General features: G+C 42.9%; 1 protein-coding gene across 1 annotated transcript in view; it reads right to left on the bottom strand.

Moving 5' to 3' along the window:
- Window positions 1-8,706: 8,706 nt before the first annotated feature.
- The window catches only part of st6galnac5a (ST6 (alpha-N-acetyl-neuraminyl-2,3-beta-galactosyl-1,3)-N-acetylgalactosaminide alpha-2,6-sialyltransferase 5a), a 68,696-nt gene continuing 54,651 nt past the window's right edge, over window positions 8,707-22,751 (bottom strand). Inside the window, exons 3-5 of the mRNA XM_060921305.1 lie at window positions 18,057-18,469; window positions 9,824-9,931; window positions 8,707-9,436 (exon numbers count right to left, since the gene is read on the bottom strand). Coding sequence (XP_060777288.1) covers window positions 9,190-9,436; window positions 9,824-9,931; window positions 18,057-18,469 — 768 coding nt within the window. The 3' untranslated portion in view covers window positions 8,707-9,189. The remainder of the gene's footprint in view (window positions 9,437-9,823; window positions 9,932-18,056; window positions 18,470-22,751) is intronic.

Raw genomic sequence — 22,751 nt, 5'->3', positions numbered from 1 at the left:
GCTGCGTTTTTATTAAATACGGCCTTGCCCCAGTGGCTGCGTTTATTAAAACCGGTGTCCCCCAGTGGCTACGTTTATTAAATACGGCCTTGCCCCAGTGGCTACGTTTATTAAATACGGCCTTGCCCCAGTGGCTACGTTTATTAAATACGGCCTTGCTCCAGTGGCTACGTTTATTAAATACGGCCTTGCCCCAGTGGCTACGTTTATTAAATACGGCCTTGCCCCAGTGGCTGCGTTTATTAAATACGGCCTTGCCCCAGTGGCTGCGTTTATTAAATACGGCCTTGCCCCAGTGGCTGCGTTTATTAAATACGGCCTTGCCCCAGTGGCTGCGTTTATTAAATACGGCCTTGCCCCAGTGGCTACGTTTATTAAATACGGCCTTGCCCCAGTGGCTGCGTTTATTAAATACGGCCTTGCCCCAATGGCTGCGTTTATTAAATACGGCCTTGCCCCAGTGGCTGCGTTTATTAAATACGGCCTTGCCCCAGTGGCTGCGTTTATTAAATACGGCCTTGCCCCAGTGGCGGCGTTTATTAAATACGGCCTTGCCCCAGTGGCGGCGTTTATTAAATACGGCCTTGCCCCAGTGGCGGCGTTTATTAAATACGGCCTTGCCCCAGTGGCTGCGTTTATTAAATACGGCCTTGCCCCAGTGGCTGCGTTTGTTAAATACGGCCTTGCCCCAGTGGCTGCGTTTGTTAAATACGGCCTTGCCCCAGTGGCTGCGTTTGTTAAATACGGCCTTGCCCCAGTGGCTGCGTTTCTTAAATACGGCCTTGCCCCAGTGGCTGCGTTTGTTAAATACGGCCTTGCCCCAGTGGCTGTGTTTGTTAAATACGGCCTTGCCCCAGTGGCTGCGTTTGTTAAATACGGCCTTGCCCCAGTGGCTGCGTTTCTTAAATACGGCCTTGCCCCAGTGGCTGCGTTTGTTAAATACGGCCTTGCCCCAGTGGCTGCGTTTGTTAAATACGGCCTTGCCCCAGTGGCTGCGTTTGTTAAATACGGCCTTGCCCCAGTGGCTGCGTTTGTTAAATACGGCCTTGCCCCAGTGGCTGCGTTTGTTAAATACGGCCTTGCCCCAGTGGCTGCGTTTGTTAAATACGGCCTTGCCCCAGTGGCTATGTTTGTTAAATACGGCCTTGCCCCAGTGGCTACGTTTGTTAAATACGGCCTTGCCCCAGTGGCTGAGTTTATTAAATACGGCCTTGCCCCAGTGGCTACATTTATTAAATACGGCCTTGCCCCAGTGGCTACGTTTATTAAATACGGCCTTGCCCCAGTGGCTGCGTTTATTAAATACGGCCTTGCCCCAATGGCTACATTTATTAAATACGGCTTTGCCCCAGTGGCTACATTTATTAAATGTGGGTTCTCCCAGTGGTGATGTTCTTGAAACAAGTGGTGAAAATGATAGAACAGTGTTCCCAGGACAGGCTTCATCTCCAGTTCCAATGAATGAGTCCAAGTGAGGGATGACTTTGCATTTTTCTTCACTTGCATCTATACAAATGTACATTGCTAGTACATTGCTCATTTGTTTTTCCTGAAGTGCAACAGTGGAAAAAATACTAAATTCGTCAAGAAGTTAAAATGACACGCCATTGGCTTATTCAGCAAATGTGTTCATTTCTTATGTAACGTTACAAAAATGGCCCTTTTCCACTACCCTTTTTCAGCTCGCTTCAGCCCGACACGGCTCGCGTTTCGACTACCTCAGAGCAGCACGACTCAGCTCGCTTCAGCCCTGCTTAGCACCCAAAACTTGCACGGTTTTGGAGTGGGGCTGAAGCGAGCCAAACCGAGCCGAGTCGGGCTCGGGGCTTGAGGAGACACTCCCCTGTGCACTGATTGGTGAGGAGGAGTGTCCTCACATGCCCACACACGCCCCGCGAGCACGCTGGGATCTGTAAACATCGTAAACCCGGAAGAAGAATAATTACGAATTACGAGAATTTCTGAAGCCTTATGCGCCTCGCTTCATCTATACGCTCGTGCCAGCATCTGTTGGCGTTGTCGGTGACAAGAAGCCACAGCACCAAGACCAGCAACACTAACAACTCCATGTCGTCCATGTTTATTGTTTACTATCCGGGTCGTGAGACTACCGCTTAAAAGGTCACTGATGTCACTGTTTGCGCCGCCTAACGACATCACGTGACGTCCACCCACTTTCGCTAACTCCACTCAATGTGTCCATCCGCTTCCAGCCAGTACGGTTCAGCGCGGTTGTAGTCGAAATGCAACTCCAACAGCCCCACTCAGCTCGACTCGGCCCAACTCAGCATGGCACGGCTCAGCCCAACTCAGCCGCGTTGGTAGTGGAAAAGCGGCAAAAGTATTGTTGTTGAACAAACCCGGGACAGAATATGCTTCTGTTTTCGTTATGCTGATGCCATCGGACAAACCACTACCGTCTTCTGTTTTGCAATGCTGTCCAGAGCTCATGAATACAACAATCCTTTATGCTTAATTTAGGGAGATGGTGAGTTGTAATTCCAACAATGCCATCAGATTAGCCTTTAATCCGGTTGCAAAGTTGGAAGATTTTCATGCATGTAGAATGACGCACGTTAGCAGTCACCCTTCAGGACTGGTAGCTGTTGTGTGAAAGAAGACACTCAGCTAGTTGCTGGGAACCATCCGTCCATTATCTGCAGCTGCTTATCCTGTCCTACAGGGTCGCAGGCAAGCTGGAGCCTATCCCAGCTGACTATGGGCGAGAGGCGGGGTACACCCTGGACAAGTCGCCAGATCGTCACAGGGCTGAAACAACCATTCACACCTACGGTCAATTTAGAGCCAGCAGTTAACCTAACCTGCATGCCTTTGGACTGTAGGGGAAACCAGAGCACCCGGAGGAAACCCACGTGGAAACGTGGAGAACATGCAAACTCCACACAGAAAGGCCCTTGCCGGCCGCTGGGCTCGAACCCGGACCTTCTTGCTGTGAGGCGACAGTGCAAACCACTACACCACGGTTGCTGGGAACTAGCAGTGATTAAATGTATCTAAAATGATGAGGCCTGATGTTCATAAAATTAACATTAGCGATATAAATTCAGTCATTTAGTCATGCAAGATGCAACACAGGAAGTGAGCAAGTCCTTAATGAATCTCGGTGAAGTCACATAACTCGCCGTAAAGAGGACGAGTCCGAAAATCAACGACCGCGGCGGCCAAATCTATTACAATAATGTACCTATTTTCTGAGTCTTTTCCTCAGAACACAAAGATAGAGAGATGTGCTCTTTATGTTGAGTCGGACGCTTAATCTGGATTGACGCTCTTGCACATTTACATGACGTGCTGCCATCTTGCAGAATAAATCACGCTATTAACCACTGACACCGTTCAAAGCTGTTAATGTGTCTGACTGTGATCTACTGCAGCTAGTCAGGCTGAACCCACGCTAAAGAGAGGCAGGAAATGTTTCCGTCGCCGAGAATAATGCGTGGCCTTTCGCTGTGACGGATGACGACGCACGCGACTTATTTATCCCGTGGCAGGTGGGAATGACGTGCGTGTCAAATTAAAAATCGAAATGGACATGGTGAAAGATGACATACGGACTCTTATTAAAGCCGCGCTCACCTTTCTTTTGTTCCAGCTGGAAGCTATGATCAGATTAGACATTCATGGAGCCATGTATAATTGAGTCCAATTGAAGGGAATCTATAAAAAGCTCAGCACATATTAGTGCTTCGGCTGATTAACGGAGATGAAACAATGATTTAATTTGTCTGTGGAAACTTGCAATATATTAGGTGCATTAAAAATAGAAAAGCCTGCTGGCTTTCCAGTGTAATTTCTTTGGTCGTATATTGGCATTTCATTTCGGTTCACAGACTAGAGTAGTTCTCTGCATCTGTAGTACAATTCGATTACGAATATCTGCACGGTGTTGGGTTCTTCATGTCAAGGACATTTTAAACTTCTTTCTACCTGTATATACACTCAGCTTTGCTTGTTGCCTTTTTTTTTTTTTTTTTTTAAAGGTAAAATGCCTGAGGGTAACTCTCTGAAATTACAAGCGAGCTCCGATGGGAAGCTATTCCGCCTGGACGTGCTACTGTAGCAAGGTATTTGGAGTTTGCCAAAAGGCATGTTGGCAACTCGGCAAACATGTGGAAAAGGTTTCTCTTGTCTGATGAGAGCAAAACGTTTTGGGCTTGGAACAGATCACTACATGCGGCAGGAACCCAACGCTGCTATTCACCCACAGTGACACATGTTCTGTTGTACCCTGTACACGAGTATGTGCCTTTAGCTTAACTCGTTGTTGGCGAGATCCAGAACTCGGACAGGAGAAGCCATTCACAGGTCAACCGTAACTTGTGTACAATTTGCACAGCGAAGCACGGTGATGGTAGCATCATATTAAGCGTTAGGCATTACCTGGTCACTGAGTTTTAGTGAAACAGTTTGTGCCATGTTCTTTGTTTGATGATAACGGATTTAAAGCTGGACGGCTTTTGGATTTCATAAAATCGGTGAAATTTGCTCATTGTGATGCATTTTAATACCTCACAAAACATCAGGCCGTTCTGTGGCTGGGAAGTTATTTCATTTGAAGCAAATAACGTGCATGAAATCGTCCGTGTGTGTGCGCGTGCACCGACCGTTCCATCATTCTGTTGCTAAACGAACAGCTGATCACACCGAGGTTTGTTAGTTCGGTCCTGCGTTTCCTTTCCTTCGCATACAACACGACGTCTTTTCTTCTCACTTTCTTTCCGTTACTGTAGTCGGTCTTTCATGTTTCATTTGCACACTCGCGTCCTCCATTTTTCTCTCCTGTATCCCACAATGCCTTGAGCGAACGGGGAAAGCCCACCATGTCATGCATAACGTAGTATCTTGAACTGGGTTATGGTGAAGCAGGAAAAAATAGCGGAGAATTTGGGCCACTAATAAAATTTGAAGTCTGTGATTCGAATTCAGTAGCTTTCGGTCCACTTAACAAAAATAATTGGGTGTCGGGGAAATACCTTGAACGTTTTAATAACCGAACCTGGATTTATACACCCCCCCCCCCCCCCCCCCCCCCCGAACTACATCCCAGACTTGTTTCGATAATTCTTAGGTCTTTATGGTGCTGATTTTCAGTATGCTCTTTAATAATAATTCAAGTCAAGTTTATTTGTATAGCGCTTTTAACAATAAACCTTGTCGCAAAGCAGCTTATGGGGCGCCGTTTAATATGAGCTAATTTTATCCCTAATCTATCCCCAATGAGCACGCCTGTGGTGCTTAAGCAAGGAAAAACTCCCTCAGACGACCTGAGGAAGAAACCTCGAGAGGAACCAGACTCAAAAGGGAACCCATCCTCATTTGGGCAACAACAGACAACATGACTATAACGTTAACAGTCCTAACATAAAGTCAGCTTCGTTGATGCTATAAACCCCCCACCGATGGAAACCCGAGCGCAAAACCGTTCTAGACAACCATAGTCCCAAAGTCAGCAAGTCAACTGTAGTCCCCAGCCACGAAAGCACCACTGCAAGATTCCAGAGCGTCCTCCAGGCACGACCCCTAACTGTCCACATGGGGCCGCTGTCCACAGGACTCCAACCAGACACAGGGCACCAGGATGGATCAGGCAGGTCCGAGGAGCAGAAGAGGTTCAGCATCTCGATCCCAGGACTGACATGCAACTCAGAGGGACAGATTTCAACTCATTTGGTGATTTCTGATGGTAATAGAATTGATTTTGGGGTTTCACTCCAACAGGGGTGCAATCAGGTGTGTATATATACGGTACACTGTACAGTTACTGATTATGTATTTCTCTGCACAGTGGCTTTAATCAGTGGAATGGAGCCTCCATTACACCACTGCTGAGCAGATATTATCTGGGTGATGGACCGTGCTCAACCCAGCAAGAAACTGAACACTTTCTTAGAGTCTGCACAGGGTTTTGATCAAGTTGGCGGGGAAAGGCTGCACCTACAAATCGAAGTGGTTCTATAGCACAGTGCTGATTTTCTGCTGCACTCATGAAAATTAGATCACCAGCCGAGTGGCTGATTAATTCCCTGCTCTCTTTAAAAGTGGAACATGGCCAATTTCCACTAAACAGGCCAGAGTCTGGAAAACTGTTACTTAGTTCATGCCTTAGATAACATCCTTTTATCAATCCAAATACTGTATTTAATAGTAGACTTTTTCTCAGCATGGACCCCTTCGAGGGAGCAAATTTGGCAATCGTGGCTAACGCAATTACCAAAAAAAAAAAAAGACACTGTTTTATTCTCATCGTCGCAGTCAATAATTTGAGATGAGTGCAATTCCCCAAACACAATCTGCAAATCAGGGATATTTGTTTTTCATCTGGATCCGAGCAAGAATACAGTGAGTTCTGAATACATTGTCGTGTCACCTGAATACAAACGAAGTCTACGTTTCCAGATGATGGGTTATTTATGCGGAGTCGTCCATTTCAGTGTCTCTACAACAAAACGGGAACCAACAAGCACACTGGGTGTGATCAATGTTCCTGCAACAGAATCCTGCCTTATTCGAAATGTTAATGACTTTTCATAACGTGTTGAGATTTTAAGCGCAAACTATATCAGGAGCTTCTGGGGGGGAACCCTCCATTTAAATTTCATACTAATGAGTATCTTTTGAATTCTTAATTCTGATTGGTCAGAATCAAGGTGTTGATTAATTTTCTGTAGCAGCAGCTCTGACGGTAGCTAGTGCAGCTGCAAATAAAAACAGAATGTGAAGATTTGCAAATCATGGAAACTCTATATTTCATTTAAAATATTACAAAGACAACATATCAAATGTTGAAACTGAGAAATTTTATTTATTTATTTTTTTTAAATATATGCTCATTTTGGGCCGGCACAGTGGTGTAGTGGTTAGCGCTGTCGCCTCACAGCAAGAAGGTCCAGGTTCGAGCCCGGTGGCTGGCGAGGGCCTTTCTGTGCGGAGTTTGCATGTTCTCCCCGTGTCCGCGTGGGTTTCCTCCGGGTGCTCCGGTTTCCCCCACAGTCCAAAGACATGCAGGTTAGGTTAACTGGTGACTCTAAATTGACCGTAGGTGTCTGTGTCTATGTGTCAGCCCTGTGACGATCTGGCGACTTGTCCAGGGTGTACCCCGCCTTTTGCCCGTAGTCAGCTGGGATAGGCTCCAGCTTGCCTGCGACCCTGTAGAACAGAATAAAGCGGCTAGAGATAATGAGATGAGATGAGATGCTCATTTTGAATTTGATGCCAGCAACAGGTTTCAAAAAAGTTGGGACAGGGGCATATTTGCCGCTGTGTTGCATCACTTCGACTTTTAACAACACTGTAAACATTTGGGAACTGAGGAGACCAATTGCTGTCGTTTTGAAAGAGAAATGTTGTCCCATTCTTGCCTGATATACAATTTCAGCTGCTCAACACTTTCGGGTCTCCTTTGTCGTATTTTACGCTTCATAAATGTTTTAAATGGGAGACAGGTCTGGAGTGCAGCAGGCCAGTTTAGCACCTGGACTCACACTTCAGAACCTATACAGTGATTTCCACTACAGACACGTGCTTGCTTTTTAATGCAGTGTCTCCTGAGGGCCTGAAGATCACAGGCATCCAGTGTCAGTTTTCAGCCTTGTCTCTTGCATACAGAGATTTCTCCAGATTCTCTGAATCTTTTAATGATATTATGGACCATAGATGATGCGATTCCCCAAATTCTTTGCAGTTTTTACATTGAGGAAAGTTATTCTTAAATTGTTGCACTGTTTGCCCACACAGTCTTTCACAGAGCGGTGAACCCGTCCCCATCTTTACTTCTGAGAGACTCCGCCTCTCTGGGATGCTCTTTTTATACCCAGTCATCTTACTGACCTGTTGCCAATTAACCTAATTAGTTATTTTTTTTCCCCCCACATTACACAACTTTTTCAGCCTTTTGTTGCCCCTGTACCAACTTTTCTGAAATGTGTTGCTGACATCAAATTCAAAATGAGCATATATATTTTTCAAAAAAACAATTTCTCAGTTTCAACATTTTGTATGTTGTCTTAGTACCATTTTCGATGGAATATAGGGTTTCTGTGATTTTTTGCAAATTATCACATTCTGTTTTTGCTTTTCAGAGTGTCCCATCTTTTTTGGAGTTGGGGTTGTACACAACTGCAACTTAATTGCATAAAGAAAGAAAGAAAAACCGTATAATCGTTTGGTTTCTTTAAACGTTTATGGAAGTAGTCTCCAAATATAGTTGATCACTCAAGACAAAATGTTTGGATATTTTAATAGGACTTACATTTTTTTATAAAGCTCATTTCTGGGTAATTATTACTATACATGATACGGTATTACTACCAAGGCAACATTCTGCGTACCGATTATTGGATCGATTGCGTACACCACTCCGTTCTGTCTGGAAGATTAAAGTTGTTTTATTTGCTCTTGTTAAAGAAAATCAAATGAAGTTAAAAAAAAAAAAAAAACAAACTTCAAAACCATCAGCCACCAAAGCCATAATAATGTGACTACTATTAAAATTCAATTCAAATTATCAATAACTTACATATATTCTCATACCTTGTGTTTGTATGCTCTACTATATACAATACAATTTATTTTAGAAAACACAACAGATCCTGAGAATCCTGCAAAGCAAAGAAAAAGAAACCTTTGTCTTTCAACTGTAACACAAAAATCTGATGGGTAAATAAAATTAAAAACAAAAACAGCAAAAATAAGGTCATCTTAAATAATAATCTACTCCTCTTAGCTTTTTATACGATTAGATCAAAATGATTAAGCTCGTAAATATATAAAAATGACATTCATGCCTCTTTTTTGTAACAGCAGACGTTTGTATAAGAATTCCAGTATCGTCCACGATTTATTTAGTCTCCATGTAGACCTTAACGCTAAAATGTTGACAGGATTTATCGCAGGTTTCACTAACTTTTCTACACATGCTTCTATCTTGAACGTTTGTCCAAAATCAAGTGGTCCCAGCACGGAGCCCTGTGGAGCTCCGTCAGTCACCGGTACCCAAAAAAGTACCATCAATGCAAGTCGTGTCTGCTTTGTGGATTGGACATGTCCATGCAGCTATAGCACAAACAAAGCCGAGATGCTTGTTGAGCTCTCTGTTCATTCAGTCTGCAGGAAAAAAGAAAAGCAAGACAACTCTTTGTACATATTCGCCTGTGGATACGAAGTTTGGAGTCACGTCGTCCGTGACTGAGGAAATATTGTGTTTCCCGTGCTGTTTTTGGGTAAAGGGGCTGGACTCCAGTCTGGCTGGTAGAAATGGATGTCAAACGTCCGTGCCCAGTTCGCAAAGACGCGCTTCTCTGTGATGAAGCGGTGATGGCTGCCTCGGCGTCCGCGCTCATGGGAGATGTACATGGCACACTCGTCTGGCCCCAGGGGCTCGTAGTAATGGTACGGGACGGATGGGTGCTGAGCTTCCCTGTGGAGAATTGGAACATATTTTTAAAAAGGGTACAATCGCAAAGTACATGAGAAACTAGGTTCCCAGATTCCCAAATTAATCTGGAGCTGGATAACCGTAAGCGAGGCAATTAACCTGAATTGGTTCGGGAGAATAAGCGGAATAAATTGATTCCATGTAACACAATAAAGCTTCAGAATGGCCTGGGAGAGGTCATGCCTCAGCGGAAAAGCGCAATAAATCATCTCGTTTTCCACTCTTGGTTATTGTTAGATTGGGGTTTGTGCACAGCATGACAGCATGGGCTGGCTGAGTGTTCAATATATATATATGACATGACAGTGCTTCAAGTTAACAAAAGAGATTTTGCTCAACATGTTTTATCCAGAAGGTTTCTGGACTTACTTGCAGAAATCTGGAGGCACCATGCCGTAAACGTTGATGCGATCACACAGCTCTAGGGCTATCGTCATCGTGAACCAACCCGTACTTAACCAGGAGTTGGATGTCTTCCTGGTTGAAAGAGAAAGAAAGAGAACAAAAGAGTCAGTGATTGATTACAAGACTATAATTATATTATGCAAATCTGTAAAATAGATCATTCATTCCAGTGGACCGAACCCGCATACAAGTGCCATTTAGGAATGGTTCCCATATGACGTGATGTAACTATAACTGATCGTTATCATCAATTGCTCATCAACTCTCCTGTTCTTGCCATCTGATACGGAAACTCTAATGGTTTCCCAACAAATAATAATAGAGAAACAAACACCATTAGCGAAGAACATCACAGGAGGTGATTGATTAGGTAGTCTGATTGCTAGGAAATTACCTGTGATGAAAAAAGTCACCCATCTGGCAGCTTGGTTTTATCCATCATCTCTTGTGCATATGTGCAAACCGAGTGTTCATCATATAACATCAAGATGGTGTGCTTTCTGGGGCTCGGTGTTTGCCTCATTCTTAGCTCAAATCTCTTTGCTGAAGCTTTTACCACGTTTGATTTTAGCTCATTATGTTGACCATTATACCAGTGGATCAGAGTCTTGCCTTTCGATGTGCTGGAGGTGTACTTGCATCATATGGAGCCTACAGGATTCTCTGCATCAGTGGCTCTCAAAGTGGAGTCCATTAAATGCAGCCAGGAGGATCCAAACTCTTTTTTTTTTTTTTTTTTTTTTTTCTTACAGCGCTGGAAATCACAACCCATTATCATCATCAAAGCTGTTATGTTTATTATTGTTTTTTCGGTCATTTCAGTGGCCACTTGAATTGGATGGGTTTAATTTGAATCTCAAAACCGAGTAAATCTATTGTCTACTAGAGTGAAATGTGTTCTGTTGGTGGGAAGTTCAGGAATAAGAAGCTCTAATAGCCATGATACTATTGTACACGTTTAACCGATGAGTCGAATGTTTAAATAATTGGTCTATGGTTATAAAAAGTTACAACCCCGATTCCAAAAAAGTTGGGACAAAGTACAAATTGTAAATAAAAACGGAATGCAATAATTTACAAATCTCAAAAACTGATCTTGTATTCACAATAGAACATAGACAACATATCAAATGTCGAAAGTGAGACATTTTGAAATTTCATGCCAAATATTGGCTCATTTGAAATTTCATGACAGCAACACATCTCAAAAAAGTTGGGACAGGGGCAATAAGAGGCTGGAAAAGTTAAAGGTACAAAAAAGGAACAGCTGGAGGACCAAATTGCAACTCATTAGGTCAATTGGCAATAGGTCATTAACATGACTGGGTATAAAAAGAGCATCTTGGAGTGGCAGCGGCTCTCAGAAGTAAAGATGGGAAGAGGATCACCAATCCCCCTAATTCTGCGCCGACAAATAGTGGAGCAATATCAGAAAGGAGTTCAACAGTGTAAAATTGCAAAGAGTTTGAACATATCATCATCTACAGTGCATAATATCATCAAAAGATTCAGAGAATCTGGAAGAATCTCTGTGCGTAAGGGTCAAGGCCGGAAAACCATACCGGGTGCCTGTGATCTTCGGGCCCTTAGACGGCACTGCATCACATACAGGCATGCTTCTGTATTGGAAATCACAAAATGGGCTCAGGAATATTTCCAGAGAACATTATCTGTGAACACAATTCACCGTGCCATCCGCTGTTGCCAGCTAAAACTCTATAGTTCAAAGAAGCAGCCGTATCTAAACACGATCCAGAAGCGCAGACGTCTTCTCTGGGCCAAGGCTCATTTAAAATGGACTGTGGCAAAGTGGAAAACTGTTCTGTGGTCAGACGAATCAAAATTTGAAGTTCTTTATGGAAATCAGGGACGCCGTGTCATTCGGACTAAAGAGGAGAAGGACGACCCGAGTTGTTATCGGTGCTCAGTTTAGAAGCCTGCATCTCTGATGATATGGGGTTGCATTAGTGCATGTGGCATGGGCAGCTTACACATCTGGAAAGACACCATCAATGCTGAAAGGTATATCCAGGTTCTAGAGCAACATATGCTCCCATCCAGACGACGTCTCTTTCAGGGAAGACCTTGCATTTTCCAACATGACAATGCCAAACCACATACTGCATCAATTACAGCATCATGGCTGCGTAGAAGAAGGGTCCGGGTACTGAACTGGCCAGCCTGCAGTCCAGATCTTTCACCCAGAGGAAACATTTGGCGTGTCATAAAACGGAAGATACGACAAAAAAGACCTAAGACAGTTGAGCAAATAGAATCCTACATTAGACAAGAATGGGTTAACATTCCTATCCCTAAACTTGAGCAACTTGTCTCCTCAGTCACCGGACGTTTACAGACTGTTGTAAAGAGAAAAGGGGATGTCTCACAGTGGGAAACATGGCCTTGTTCCAACTTTTTTGAGACGTTTTGTCATGAAGTTTAAAATCACCTAATTTTTCTCTTTAAATGATAAATTTTCTCAGTTTAAACATTTGATATGTCATCTATGTTCTATTCTGAATAAAATATGGAATTTTGAAACTTCCACATCATTGCATTCCGTTTTTATTTACAATTTGTACTTTGTCCCAGCTTTTTTGGAATCGGGGTTGTACATTACCACATCTTCTCCCAATTTGGTTGTTCCCGCCCATCATATATAACAGCTACCACGTAAAGCTCATGCTTCATAATGCACTCAGAAGAAAGCGTTAACTATCCTCTTCCACATAAAAGTTCACAAATACCCAAGATTGGGTCAGTGTTTCTCTGAGTAGCGGAGAAGAGAGAGTATGCTATCCCTCCAAATCCAGATAGCGCAGGCTCTCTTGAATAGCTTTCCATGGAATGCTGTGGCCTTATCAGGATTCACACTGGAGATCTCATGAGGACACCTTTCTGTTATGCCACTCAGAACCTCTGTGGATTTTTAAAATAAAGTTAAAGAGGTCCTTGATTCCAAAAAAGTTTGAGAATCTAGGTCACTACTTTCCTCTCTTTAAAGCCCTGAGTATTTAAAGACTTCTTCTTCTTGGTAGTATGGTATGTCATGGCATACATTTGTAATAAGTGTTAGAAATGCAAGGGAGACCGTTTTTTGATTTCGAAAGAGTTTTATCAATGACCCAATGCGTAAAGAACATAGAAATATCTGAAGACTGCTGCAAGCAGTTGGCCTGGCTTGACGGTGAGAGTACTTTGCCCCAAAACATGTACAATATTTGCAGCTTTACTTGAAAAATTCAATGAACTGGTGTTTCTTTTCTTCTCTTGATATCAGAGACCTCAAGAATTTACAGCAGATGTAGCTTTTCAGGGGCCAATATTGTTTTCTGCCATGAAACTATGAAGATGAAGGTGCTTCCTAAAGTTGCGAGCTTCTGGCAGATGCCTGGGTTTAGTGGAAGCAAGCAGATGCAATTGATTTATGCTGAAGTGAGTTCAATAAGAAAAGCCAGATGGTTCATCATTTTTTGCTCCTTCTGCTGCGTGTTTGAGTAAATCAGTACGGTTCGGCACAGGTGTCTTGAGCATTACTGTAGCATCCTGGGAAGAAACAGAAATCTCACTGGACAACTAATGCACAACAGAGGATGAGCCTGGAAGCCTTTTATTCGAGGATAATTGCGCCTGATGGAGTTCAACCTGTCGACAACACTTTGGAGGAAAAAAAAAGTGGGTGTTTGTGCTGGGACAGCAATGGCTTTTCTTGTCGCAGATAGTTGATCAAGTTCAGTAATCCAGATAACTCCAGTTTGAAGTTTACATTTCAGCCATAAAATCCACAGCTTTAAAACAGAGTACATTCAGGAATAAAGGAATGGAATCTGTCTACTTGTTAAACGAAAGAACTGATGGTCTTCCACGGAATAAATATTTTAATTCAGTAATTTTACTACTTTCTTTGGGTGGCACGGTGGTGCAGTAGTTAGCACTGTTGCCTCACAGCAAGAAGGTTCTGGCTTCGAACTTCATGGCCGATGGGGGGGCCTTTCAGTGTGGAGTTTGCATGTTCTCACCGTGTCTACATAGGTTTCCTCCAGGTGTTCCGGTTTCCCCCAAAGTTCAAAGACATGCAGGTTAGGTAAAAATACCCAGTGTTGCACAAGCCAGTGCATGCTTTATCCAGGCTTGGGACCGGCACTGATTGGGAAGGGTTGCATCAGGAAGGGCATCCGGTGTAAAAACCTATGCCAAATCAAATATACAGTTTATGATGATCCGCACCTGGCGACTTGTCCAGGGTGTACCCCGCCTTTCACCTGTAGTCAGCTGGGATAGGCTCCAGCTTGCTTGCGACCCTGTAGAACAGGATAAAGTGGCTAGAGGTAATGAGATGAGATGAGACGATCCTCTGTGGCGACCCCTAACAGGAGAAGCCGAAAGAAGAAGAGTTTTGCTTTGTTCTTTGCTGCTAGGGATCACCAGGCTGAGATCATCAGTCCACACTTCTCTATCCTCAGCCACAGGGAAATTCCCAGACATTACCAAGAGACAATTTCAGCAGTCAGTCTTGGATCTGCCCTGAGGTTCCTGTCCAGGGAGACTTCACTGATGCAGCTCTACTGGGAACTGAACAGGGGGCATCCTGTAAAGTGGCCAAATCACCTCAACTGGCTCCTCTCAAGTCAGAGTATCGGCGGTTTCACTCCTCGGCCCTCCTGGACTACCAAGCTACTCGCCTACCACAGAGAGTAAACCCGGCAACCCTGTGGAGATGCCTCACTTCTGCCACCTTGCCTTATGACTTTTTGGTCACTACCCACACTAGATTACCACAAGTGAGAACAGGGACAGATTAGGCATTTGAAAATTGGTGCAATGGATCCACTTGGTATTCCCTGAAGAAAAAGCCTTTATTTGGGGAAACCGGAGCACCCGGAGGAAACCCACACAGACACAGGGAGAACATGCAAACTCCATGCAGAAACCCTTTCCCTTGTCGGCCACTGGGCTCGAACCCAGAACCTTCTTGCTTGCTGTGAGGCGACAGTGCTAACCACCACACCACTGTGCCGCCCATATGAACAAATCATGCCCGAGACGTGGAAGGAAAATCGCAAACCCACACAGAACTCCATGATCTTCAGGAAGTGCCTGTTTTATGTCTTTTTTTTTTTTTGGCTGGACTTACTCATTCAGCCAAGCCTTTTTCTTTTGGTTTGTTGTGTAACTGTCAAATCCTTTTGTCTTCCCGAATCCTGACAACAGTTTGGTACTGTGATGAATGCATCCAGGGAGGGGAGAAAAGTGAATCTGTTGTCAGGAATTTTGAAATGATGTGTGTACAAAAATACGGTTAAGCACTGCCGGTTCAGTATGCCGAGCCTGAGACTTTGAGATGATGTACAAATATTTCTGCAGGATTGCAGCCATTTTCATTATGATGCCGTGATGGCTTGTGGAGGGTTTGAGCACATTAGCAGACAAACCTCTAATGTGCTGTGTGTGACCAATATAACCATGTGTCTTGGCATCTTCTGACATGATGATGACGCTCATATATATATATCTAAGACTTGGGCCCCTCCCCCAAGTGTTTGGTGCAAGGTGAACAAAAGCTTTTATAAATCGGAGAACCTTTCAGAAATTAGCAGGATGTTGAAACAGTGCCATTGGTTAAAAATGTGCGCACTCAACTTCGTTGACATTAATCAAACTTGAGCTGGGATTTTTTTTTTAAATATATAAATATATGATGAAAGGATTTTCTCATTCAGAAGAGACTGATAGCAGTGGCAGCTTTAGAGCTCTTAAATAAGCAACGAGCCTGTCAAAGTTTCTTGGAACAACTTTGACAGGCTGAGTTTGCTCTTTGCAATTGCAAACTCGTCAAGCAAACGCACAATAACGGCGGCAACAGCTCGCCCATCTGACACTGACATCTAACAGAGGCTTTTGGAGGAAAAGGCACTGGCATATTTCTCATAGAAGTCTGTCTTTTCATCCTTACGTCTTCCTCCCCCCTTTCCATTGTCCCACCTCGGAGATTTCCTCCCAGTAAACAGGAGATAAAAGATGAAGAGGTGATTACATTAGAGATGTACGCAGTGTGGTGTGAATACTAATATGGTTATGGTGAGACGCAACACTGAGGATGGTCAGTGTCTCATTTAGACTAATTAATCAGTCGTAACGTGTATTGCTTTTGTAATTAGACTATGGAATTTGTTGGAAAATGTGGATCGTTAAATCCGGCTGAGTTGCTGATGATCATGTTGCAACTGTATTTCCTCATGACATGTCAGCGTGATGTATCTGTAACGTTTCATCACAAATACGGGGTGACATTCAGCACAATTATATATGAGAATTACAAATTGTCACGATTTCAGAAACAAACTTGGCATACAGTGGTGCTTGAAAGTTTGTGAACCCTTTAGAATTTTCTATATTTCTGCATAAATCTGACCAAAAACATCATCAGATTTTCACACAAGTCCTAAAAGTAGATAAAGAGAACCCAGTTAAACAAATGAGACAAAAATATTATACTTGGTCATTTATTTATTGAGGAAAATGATCCAATATTACATATCTGTGAGTGGCAAAAGTATGCAAACCTTTGCTTTTAGTATCTGGTGTGACCCCCTTGTGCAGCAATAACTGTTGATCAGTCCTGCACACCGGCTTGGAGGAATTTTAGCCCGTTCCTCCGTACAGAACAGCTTCAACTCTGGGATGTTGGTGGGTTTCCTCACATGAACTGCTTGCTTCAGGTCCTTCCACAACATTTCCATTGGGTTAAGGTCAGGACTTTGACTTGGCCATTCCAAAACATTTAACTTTATTCTTCTTTAACCATTCTTTGGTAGAACGACTTGTGTGCTTAGGGTCGTTGTCTTGCTGCTTGACCCACCTTGTCTTGAGATTCAGTTCATGGACAGATGTCCTGACATTTTCCTTTAGAATTTGCTGGTAGAATTCAGAATTCATTGTTCCATCAATGATGCCAAGCCGTTCTGGCCCAGATGCAGCAAAACGGGCCCAAACCGTGATACTACCACCACCATGTTTCACAGATGGGATAAGGTTCTTATGCTGGAATGCAGTGTTTTCCTTTCTCCAAACATAACGCTTCTCATTTAAACCAAAAAGTTCTATTTTGGTCTCATCCGTCCACAAAACATTTTTCCAATAGTCTCATGGCTTGTCCGCATGATCTTTAGCAAACTGCAGACGAGCAGCAATGTTCTTTTTGGACAGCAGTGGCTTTCTCCTTGCAACCCTGCCATGCACACCATTGTTGTTCAGTGTTCTCCTGATGGTGGACTCATGAACATTAACATTAGCCAATGTGAGAGAGGCCTTCAGTTGCTTAGAAGTTACCCTGGGGTCCTTTGTGACCTCACCGACTATTACACACCTTGCTCTTGGAGTGATCTTTGTTGGTCGACCACTCCTGGGGAGGGTAACAGTGGTCTTGAATTTCCTCCATTTGTACACAATCTGTCTGACTGTGGATTGGTGGAGTCCAAACTCTTTAGAGATGGTTTTGTAACCTTTTCCAGCCTGATGAGCATCAACGATTCCACAAACGTGTTGTGAAGATCAGACTTTGATAGATCCCTGTTCTTTAAATAAAACAGGGTGCCCACTCACACCTGACTCTAATTTCACCTTCAAATTAACTGCTAATCCTAGAGGTTCACATACTTTTGCCACTCACAGATATGTAATATTGGATCATTTTCCTCAATAAATAAATGACCAAGTATAATATTTTTGTCTCATTTGTTTAACTGGGTTCTCTTTATCTACTTTTAGGACTTGTGTGAAAATCTGATGATGTTTTAGGTCATATTTATGCAGAAATATAGAAAATTCTAAAGGGTTCACAAACTTTCAAGCACCACTGTATTCTAGTCAGTACAAAAAAACAAAAAAAACCCCACCCCACTGAGACCAGAATACCTAAATCAATCAATCAGCCAAGAAAGCAGTACTCAAGTGTTGCATCTCCAATTTTGCTTTGTGCCAAATTCCATAATAAATTTTTTTTTTTTTTTTAAATATGCAACTTGCCTCATGTCAAATAAACAGTTTAGCAATGATTACAAATTTTATTTCAAATTAAAGCAGGTCACCAAACGTTGACATTTAACACTTGTAAGTAAATGAATAATAGATGTAATTAAAACTGTTTGGACACCAGCTTAGGACAAATCAACGAAACATGACCAAACTCTTCTCGTACCTGTCTTTGCCCGTCTCCTTTTTAAAGAGCTCGTCAAACTGCAGCATCTTCTGCCAAGAGATGATGTAGACCTTAAGCTTGGGCAGCACCTGGTTCATGAGGCGCAGGTTGTTGTAGATCAGGCCCTTCCCATCCCGACGCATGTAGTTGCTCGGGCCCCAGAAGATGAACACGGTGTCGTGGCTGGAGTTGAGCAGCTCGTGGCGACTGCGTAAGACGCGCTGCATGCTAGAATGCGCGATCACCCTCAGGGTAGTGCGTCGGCCCACGTCCGGACCAAAACCGCGGCCGCTGGGCGCATCGTTCATGCGGATCACGCATTCGGCACTGTCGATCTCCTCACCCCGCCCTCCTCCTGTCAGGTGACCAGAGCTAGTGACCAGTGAGCAGCTTCCGCAATGCATCTTCAAGGGCTGTAGGGGCAAATTGTGACAAGTTACTCCTAAACGCCATGAAAACCTCGTCAGATCACTGTGGAATACTACAAACCCAGAGTCTGAAATCTGGATCTGCTCTTTATCACAGAACCTTGTAGTCATCTCTGTAATTAGTGTCAGAATGCCTTGTCCTCTGCTGTTTTCTCAGTGGTTAAGGCACGGAGCTGGAGGTCATAAATTCAAATCCCAGCATCACCAAGCTGTCACTACTGGCGACCTTGAGCAAGATACTCAACTGCTCAGAGACCGTATCCTGTCTCTCCAAAAAAAAAAAAGGTAAAATGATTGACGCTCCTAAACGATATTTATTCGTACTCTTTGGAAACATAATTTTTGCCTTCAGCCAAATATGAGCTTTTGTATGCAGAATTATTTCATCTAACACTATGCAGGAAAAACTATACAACGTTGAATACAGAAGAGACAGATGGCTGCTGTTATCAGCTAATGGATACTTTAAAAAAAAACATAAATATATGTAAACAAGTAGAAATACCATTAGGCATAATCAGAGCTTTAAAAATACAAATCACTGTACAATTTGGAGGCAAATTAGTGATGCTTGGGGGCTGTTTTATACCGTAGCTGGGGGTCCAAGAGCTTTTGTAAAGATTGATGGTATCATGAATCGTGTTAAGTCGAAGGATGTTTTCGTTCAGATCCTAGTCACCTCTGCCAGGAGGTTACGTACTGGTCACAGATGGATGATAAACACCTATTTTTAGGAAGATAATGACTCCAAACGTCCATCCTCAAACTCCGGGTCGATCAGAATCAATATCCATACATGTCAACCTTTGGTCAATCAAACCAGTATAACCATCCTCCAAAATCCGTATAAGATGCAAATTAAAATAATTTGCCTAAAATTTGAATGATAATTAACAATGATATATCCCAGTTACTTTTTATTCAATATTAATAACAATAAACCTTCAGAATGAATACAAAGCTCCAGTGTTTGACAAAAACACAAAGTGTTATCAGCGTACGAAGGAAATACTTCGTTGTTTGGAGACAGGTTTCACCGAGCGGCTATTATGCGCGAGACTTCATATTAGCCACAAAGTCAGGAAAATCTGTTCGTAAAATTACGTTATGACCAAATACAATGAAAAGTATTTTTCCAGTCTCAGCTGTGAAAGGTAATCCCATGTGATCTCGTTTGGATGGTAAACCTGTTGGTACAGTTAAACGCAGCACATGAATGAGGCATCTTTATTCTCGGCTACTGTCTAGACGCTATACCAGAGACGGTTGAAGAATCTCCACTTTGCCACATCCAATATGGCGGCGAGGATTGCGTATGATTCTATGCAGAAGGCGGCGTCTATGTTTATATGTCTATGACTTCACGGTTGGCGGGATTCTCGCAATGCGGTGTGCGCATGATCAAAAGTGGAACGAAGTCTCGCTACCACGAGATAACGCACGATTTCATAAGACTCTTTACTGGCTGTCTGTGGTGTACAGTACGTTTGTACAACCCCGATTCCAAAAAAGTTGGGACAAAGTACAAATTGTAAATAAAAATGGAAGGCAATCATTTACAAATCTCAAAAACTGATATTGTATTCATAATAGAACACAGACAACATATCAAATGTCGAAAGTGAGACATTTTGAAATTTCATGCCAAATATTGGCTCATTTGAAATTTCATGACGGCAACACATCTCAAAAAAGTTGGGACAGGGGCAATAAGAGGCTGGAAAAGTTAAAGGTCCAAAAAAGGAACAGCTGGAGGACCAAACTGCAACTCATTAGGTCAATTGGCAATAGGTCATTAACATGACTGGGTATAAAAAGAGCATCTTGGAGTAGCAGCGGCTCTCAGAAGTAAAGATGGGAAGAGGATCACCAATCCCCCTAATTCTGCACCGACAAATAGTGGAGCAATATCAGAAAGGAGTTCGACAGTGTAAAATTGCAAAGAGTTTGAACATATCATCATCTACAGTGCATAATATCATCAAAAGATTGAGAGAATCTGGAAGAATCTCAGTGCGTAAGGGTCAAGGCCGGAAAACCATACCGGGTGCCCATGATCTTCGGGCCCTTAGACGGCACTGCATCACATACAGGCATGCTTCTGTATTGGAAATCACAAAATGGGCTCAGGAATATTTCCAGAGAACATTATCTGTGAACACAATTCACCGTGCCATCCGCCGTTGCCAGCTAAAACTCTATAGTTCAAAGAAGAAGCCGTATCTAAACATGATCCAGAAGCGCAGACGTCTTCTCTGGGCCAAGGCTCATTTAAAATGGACTGTGGCAAAGTGGAAAACTGTTCTGTGGTCAGACGAATCAAAATTTGAAGTTCTTTATGGAAATCAGGGACGCCGTGTCATTCGGACTAAAGAGGAGAAGGACGACCCGAGTTGTTATCAGCGCTCAGTTCAGAAGCCTGCATCTCTGATGGTATGGGGTTGCATTAGTGCGTGTGGCATGGGCAGCTTACACATCTGGAAAGACACCATCAATGCTGAAAGGTATATCCAGGTTCTAGAGCAACATATGCTCCCATCCAAACGACGTCTCTTTCAGGGAAGACCTTGCATTTTCCAACATGACAATGCCAAACCACATACTGCATCAATTACAGCATCATGGCTGCGTAGAAGAAGGGTCCGGGTACTGAACTGGCCAGCCTGCAGTCCAGATCTTTCACCCATAGAAACATTTGGCGCATCATAAAACGGAAGATACGACAAAAAAGACCTAAGACAGTTGAGCAACTAGAATCCTACATTAGACAAGAATGGGTTAACATTCCTATCCCTAAACTTGAGCAACTTGTCTCCTCAGTCCCCAGACGTTTACAGACTGTTGTAAAGAGAAAAGGGGATGTCTCACAGTGGTAAACATGGCCTTGTCCCAACTTTTTTGAGATGTGTTGTTGTCATGAAATTTAAAATCACCTAATTTTTCTCTTTAAATGATACATTTTCTCAGTTTAAACATTTGATATGTCATCTATGTTCTATTCTGAATAAAATATGGAATTTTGAAACTTCCACATCATTGCATTCCATTTTTATTTACAATTTGTACTTTGTCCCAACTTTTTTTGGAATCGGGGTTGTAAATGTTATGCGCTCTTTTATCGTCGTGGGAATTGATTATAGCTCTAAATAAATATTGAAGTTTTTTTAAAGAATCCGTATAACTTTATTGTATGTATGAATATCGGTTGTTTTGAATGAGAGTCAAAGATCCTCTCCAGGTGTTTTTGATGTTACAGAAAGAGGGGGAGATGTTTCGCTCTCGAGTGGAGGCTTCGCCAAATATGAATTGTGTGTTATTCTCAAGCGAGGCCTGACGGGACTGGGGGAAGTAACAGAATTGTTTTGAGCAGCGGATTATTTGCAGAGAGTGTCAAAGATGATTGCTTTTATTAGTAGGAAAAAAAAAAAAAGCACAACGGGGGAGTTGCACCTGTTCCAGTTTTTCATTAACAAGCCTGTTTGATCAAACATCTTGTTCGGGGGAGGAATATAAATGCATTCCGACAATTCAAAAGCTTAACCAGCATGTCGTTACGTTCTAACCTTGAATTCCTGGTCTTGATTCAGAAGTGCCACAAAAGGCCAATTGGCTTTTTTTTTTTTTTTCTTGTTTAAACGCAGCAACATGAGACGCTAGACGCTAATAAAGATGCTAGAATAATGCATCCAGGCAGTAAACTCATCAGTTGTGAGAATTCTTTACACATTTCTAACATTAGTGCATTCTCGACACCTCCATATTCATTCCAAAGATTCTCACTCTGCTCCTCTTTTTTTTTTTATGGCATATAAATTATTCCAAGTCCAAAGCTTGCACAGATAAAAGCATTGGTATTCGGGAGCAGTCGGTATAAGGGTACGTCCTGCCCACCCTGCCTGGTAATACAGGTGTTTTTCTGGGATTAATGTCCATCCCTGCTGCTCAAGCAGGTGTCACGCTTATTGTGGAATTTCTGTTTAAATCAATAGTATGCAGAAAGCCTATAAAAAATGGATGGCATGCAATTTGTCCCGGATGACAGCATCTGCTGCGAGAGGGGGGAAAAATAACAAATGGCAGCAATGTACTTGGCGACCCGCAGGCAACCATGCAGCATTTGCATGCATTTTTTCCTCTTACTCTTGGCATCCTCATCCTCTTTCTCTTGTTAATGAAATCCGTCAGCCACCCCTGAGGTTACCAGAGGTGCACGTGCAGCTCAAGTCTACTGACATAATATTTAACAAAGCCAGGATGTTAATGAGGT

Source organism: Neoarius graeffei, chromosome 1 (assembly GCF_027579695.1).
Source record: "Neoarius graeffei isolate fNeoGra1 chromosome 1, fNeoGra1.pri, whole genome shotgun sequence".
NCBI lineage: Eukaryota > Metazoa > Chordata > Actinopteri > Siluriformes > Ariidae > Neoarius > Neoarius graeffei.
Note: the sequence above shows the minus strand (reverse complement) of the source record. Positions and strands in the feature narration are given on the sequence as shown.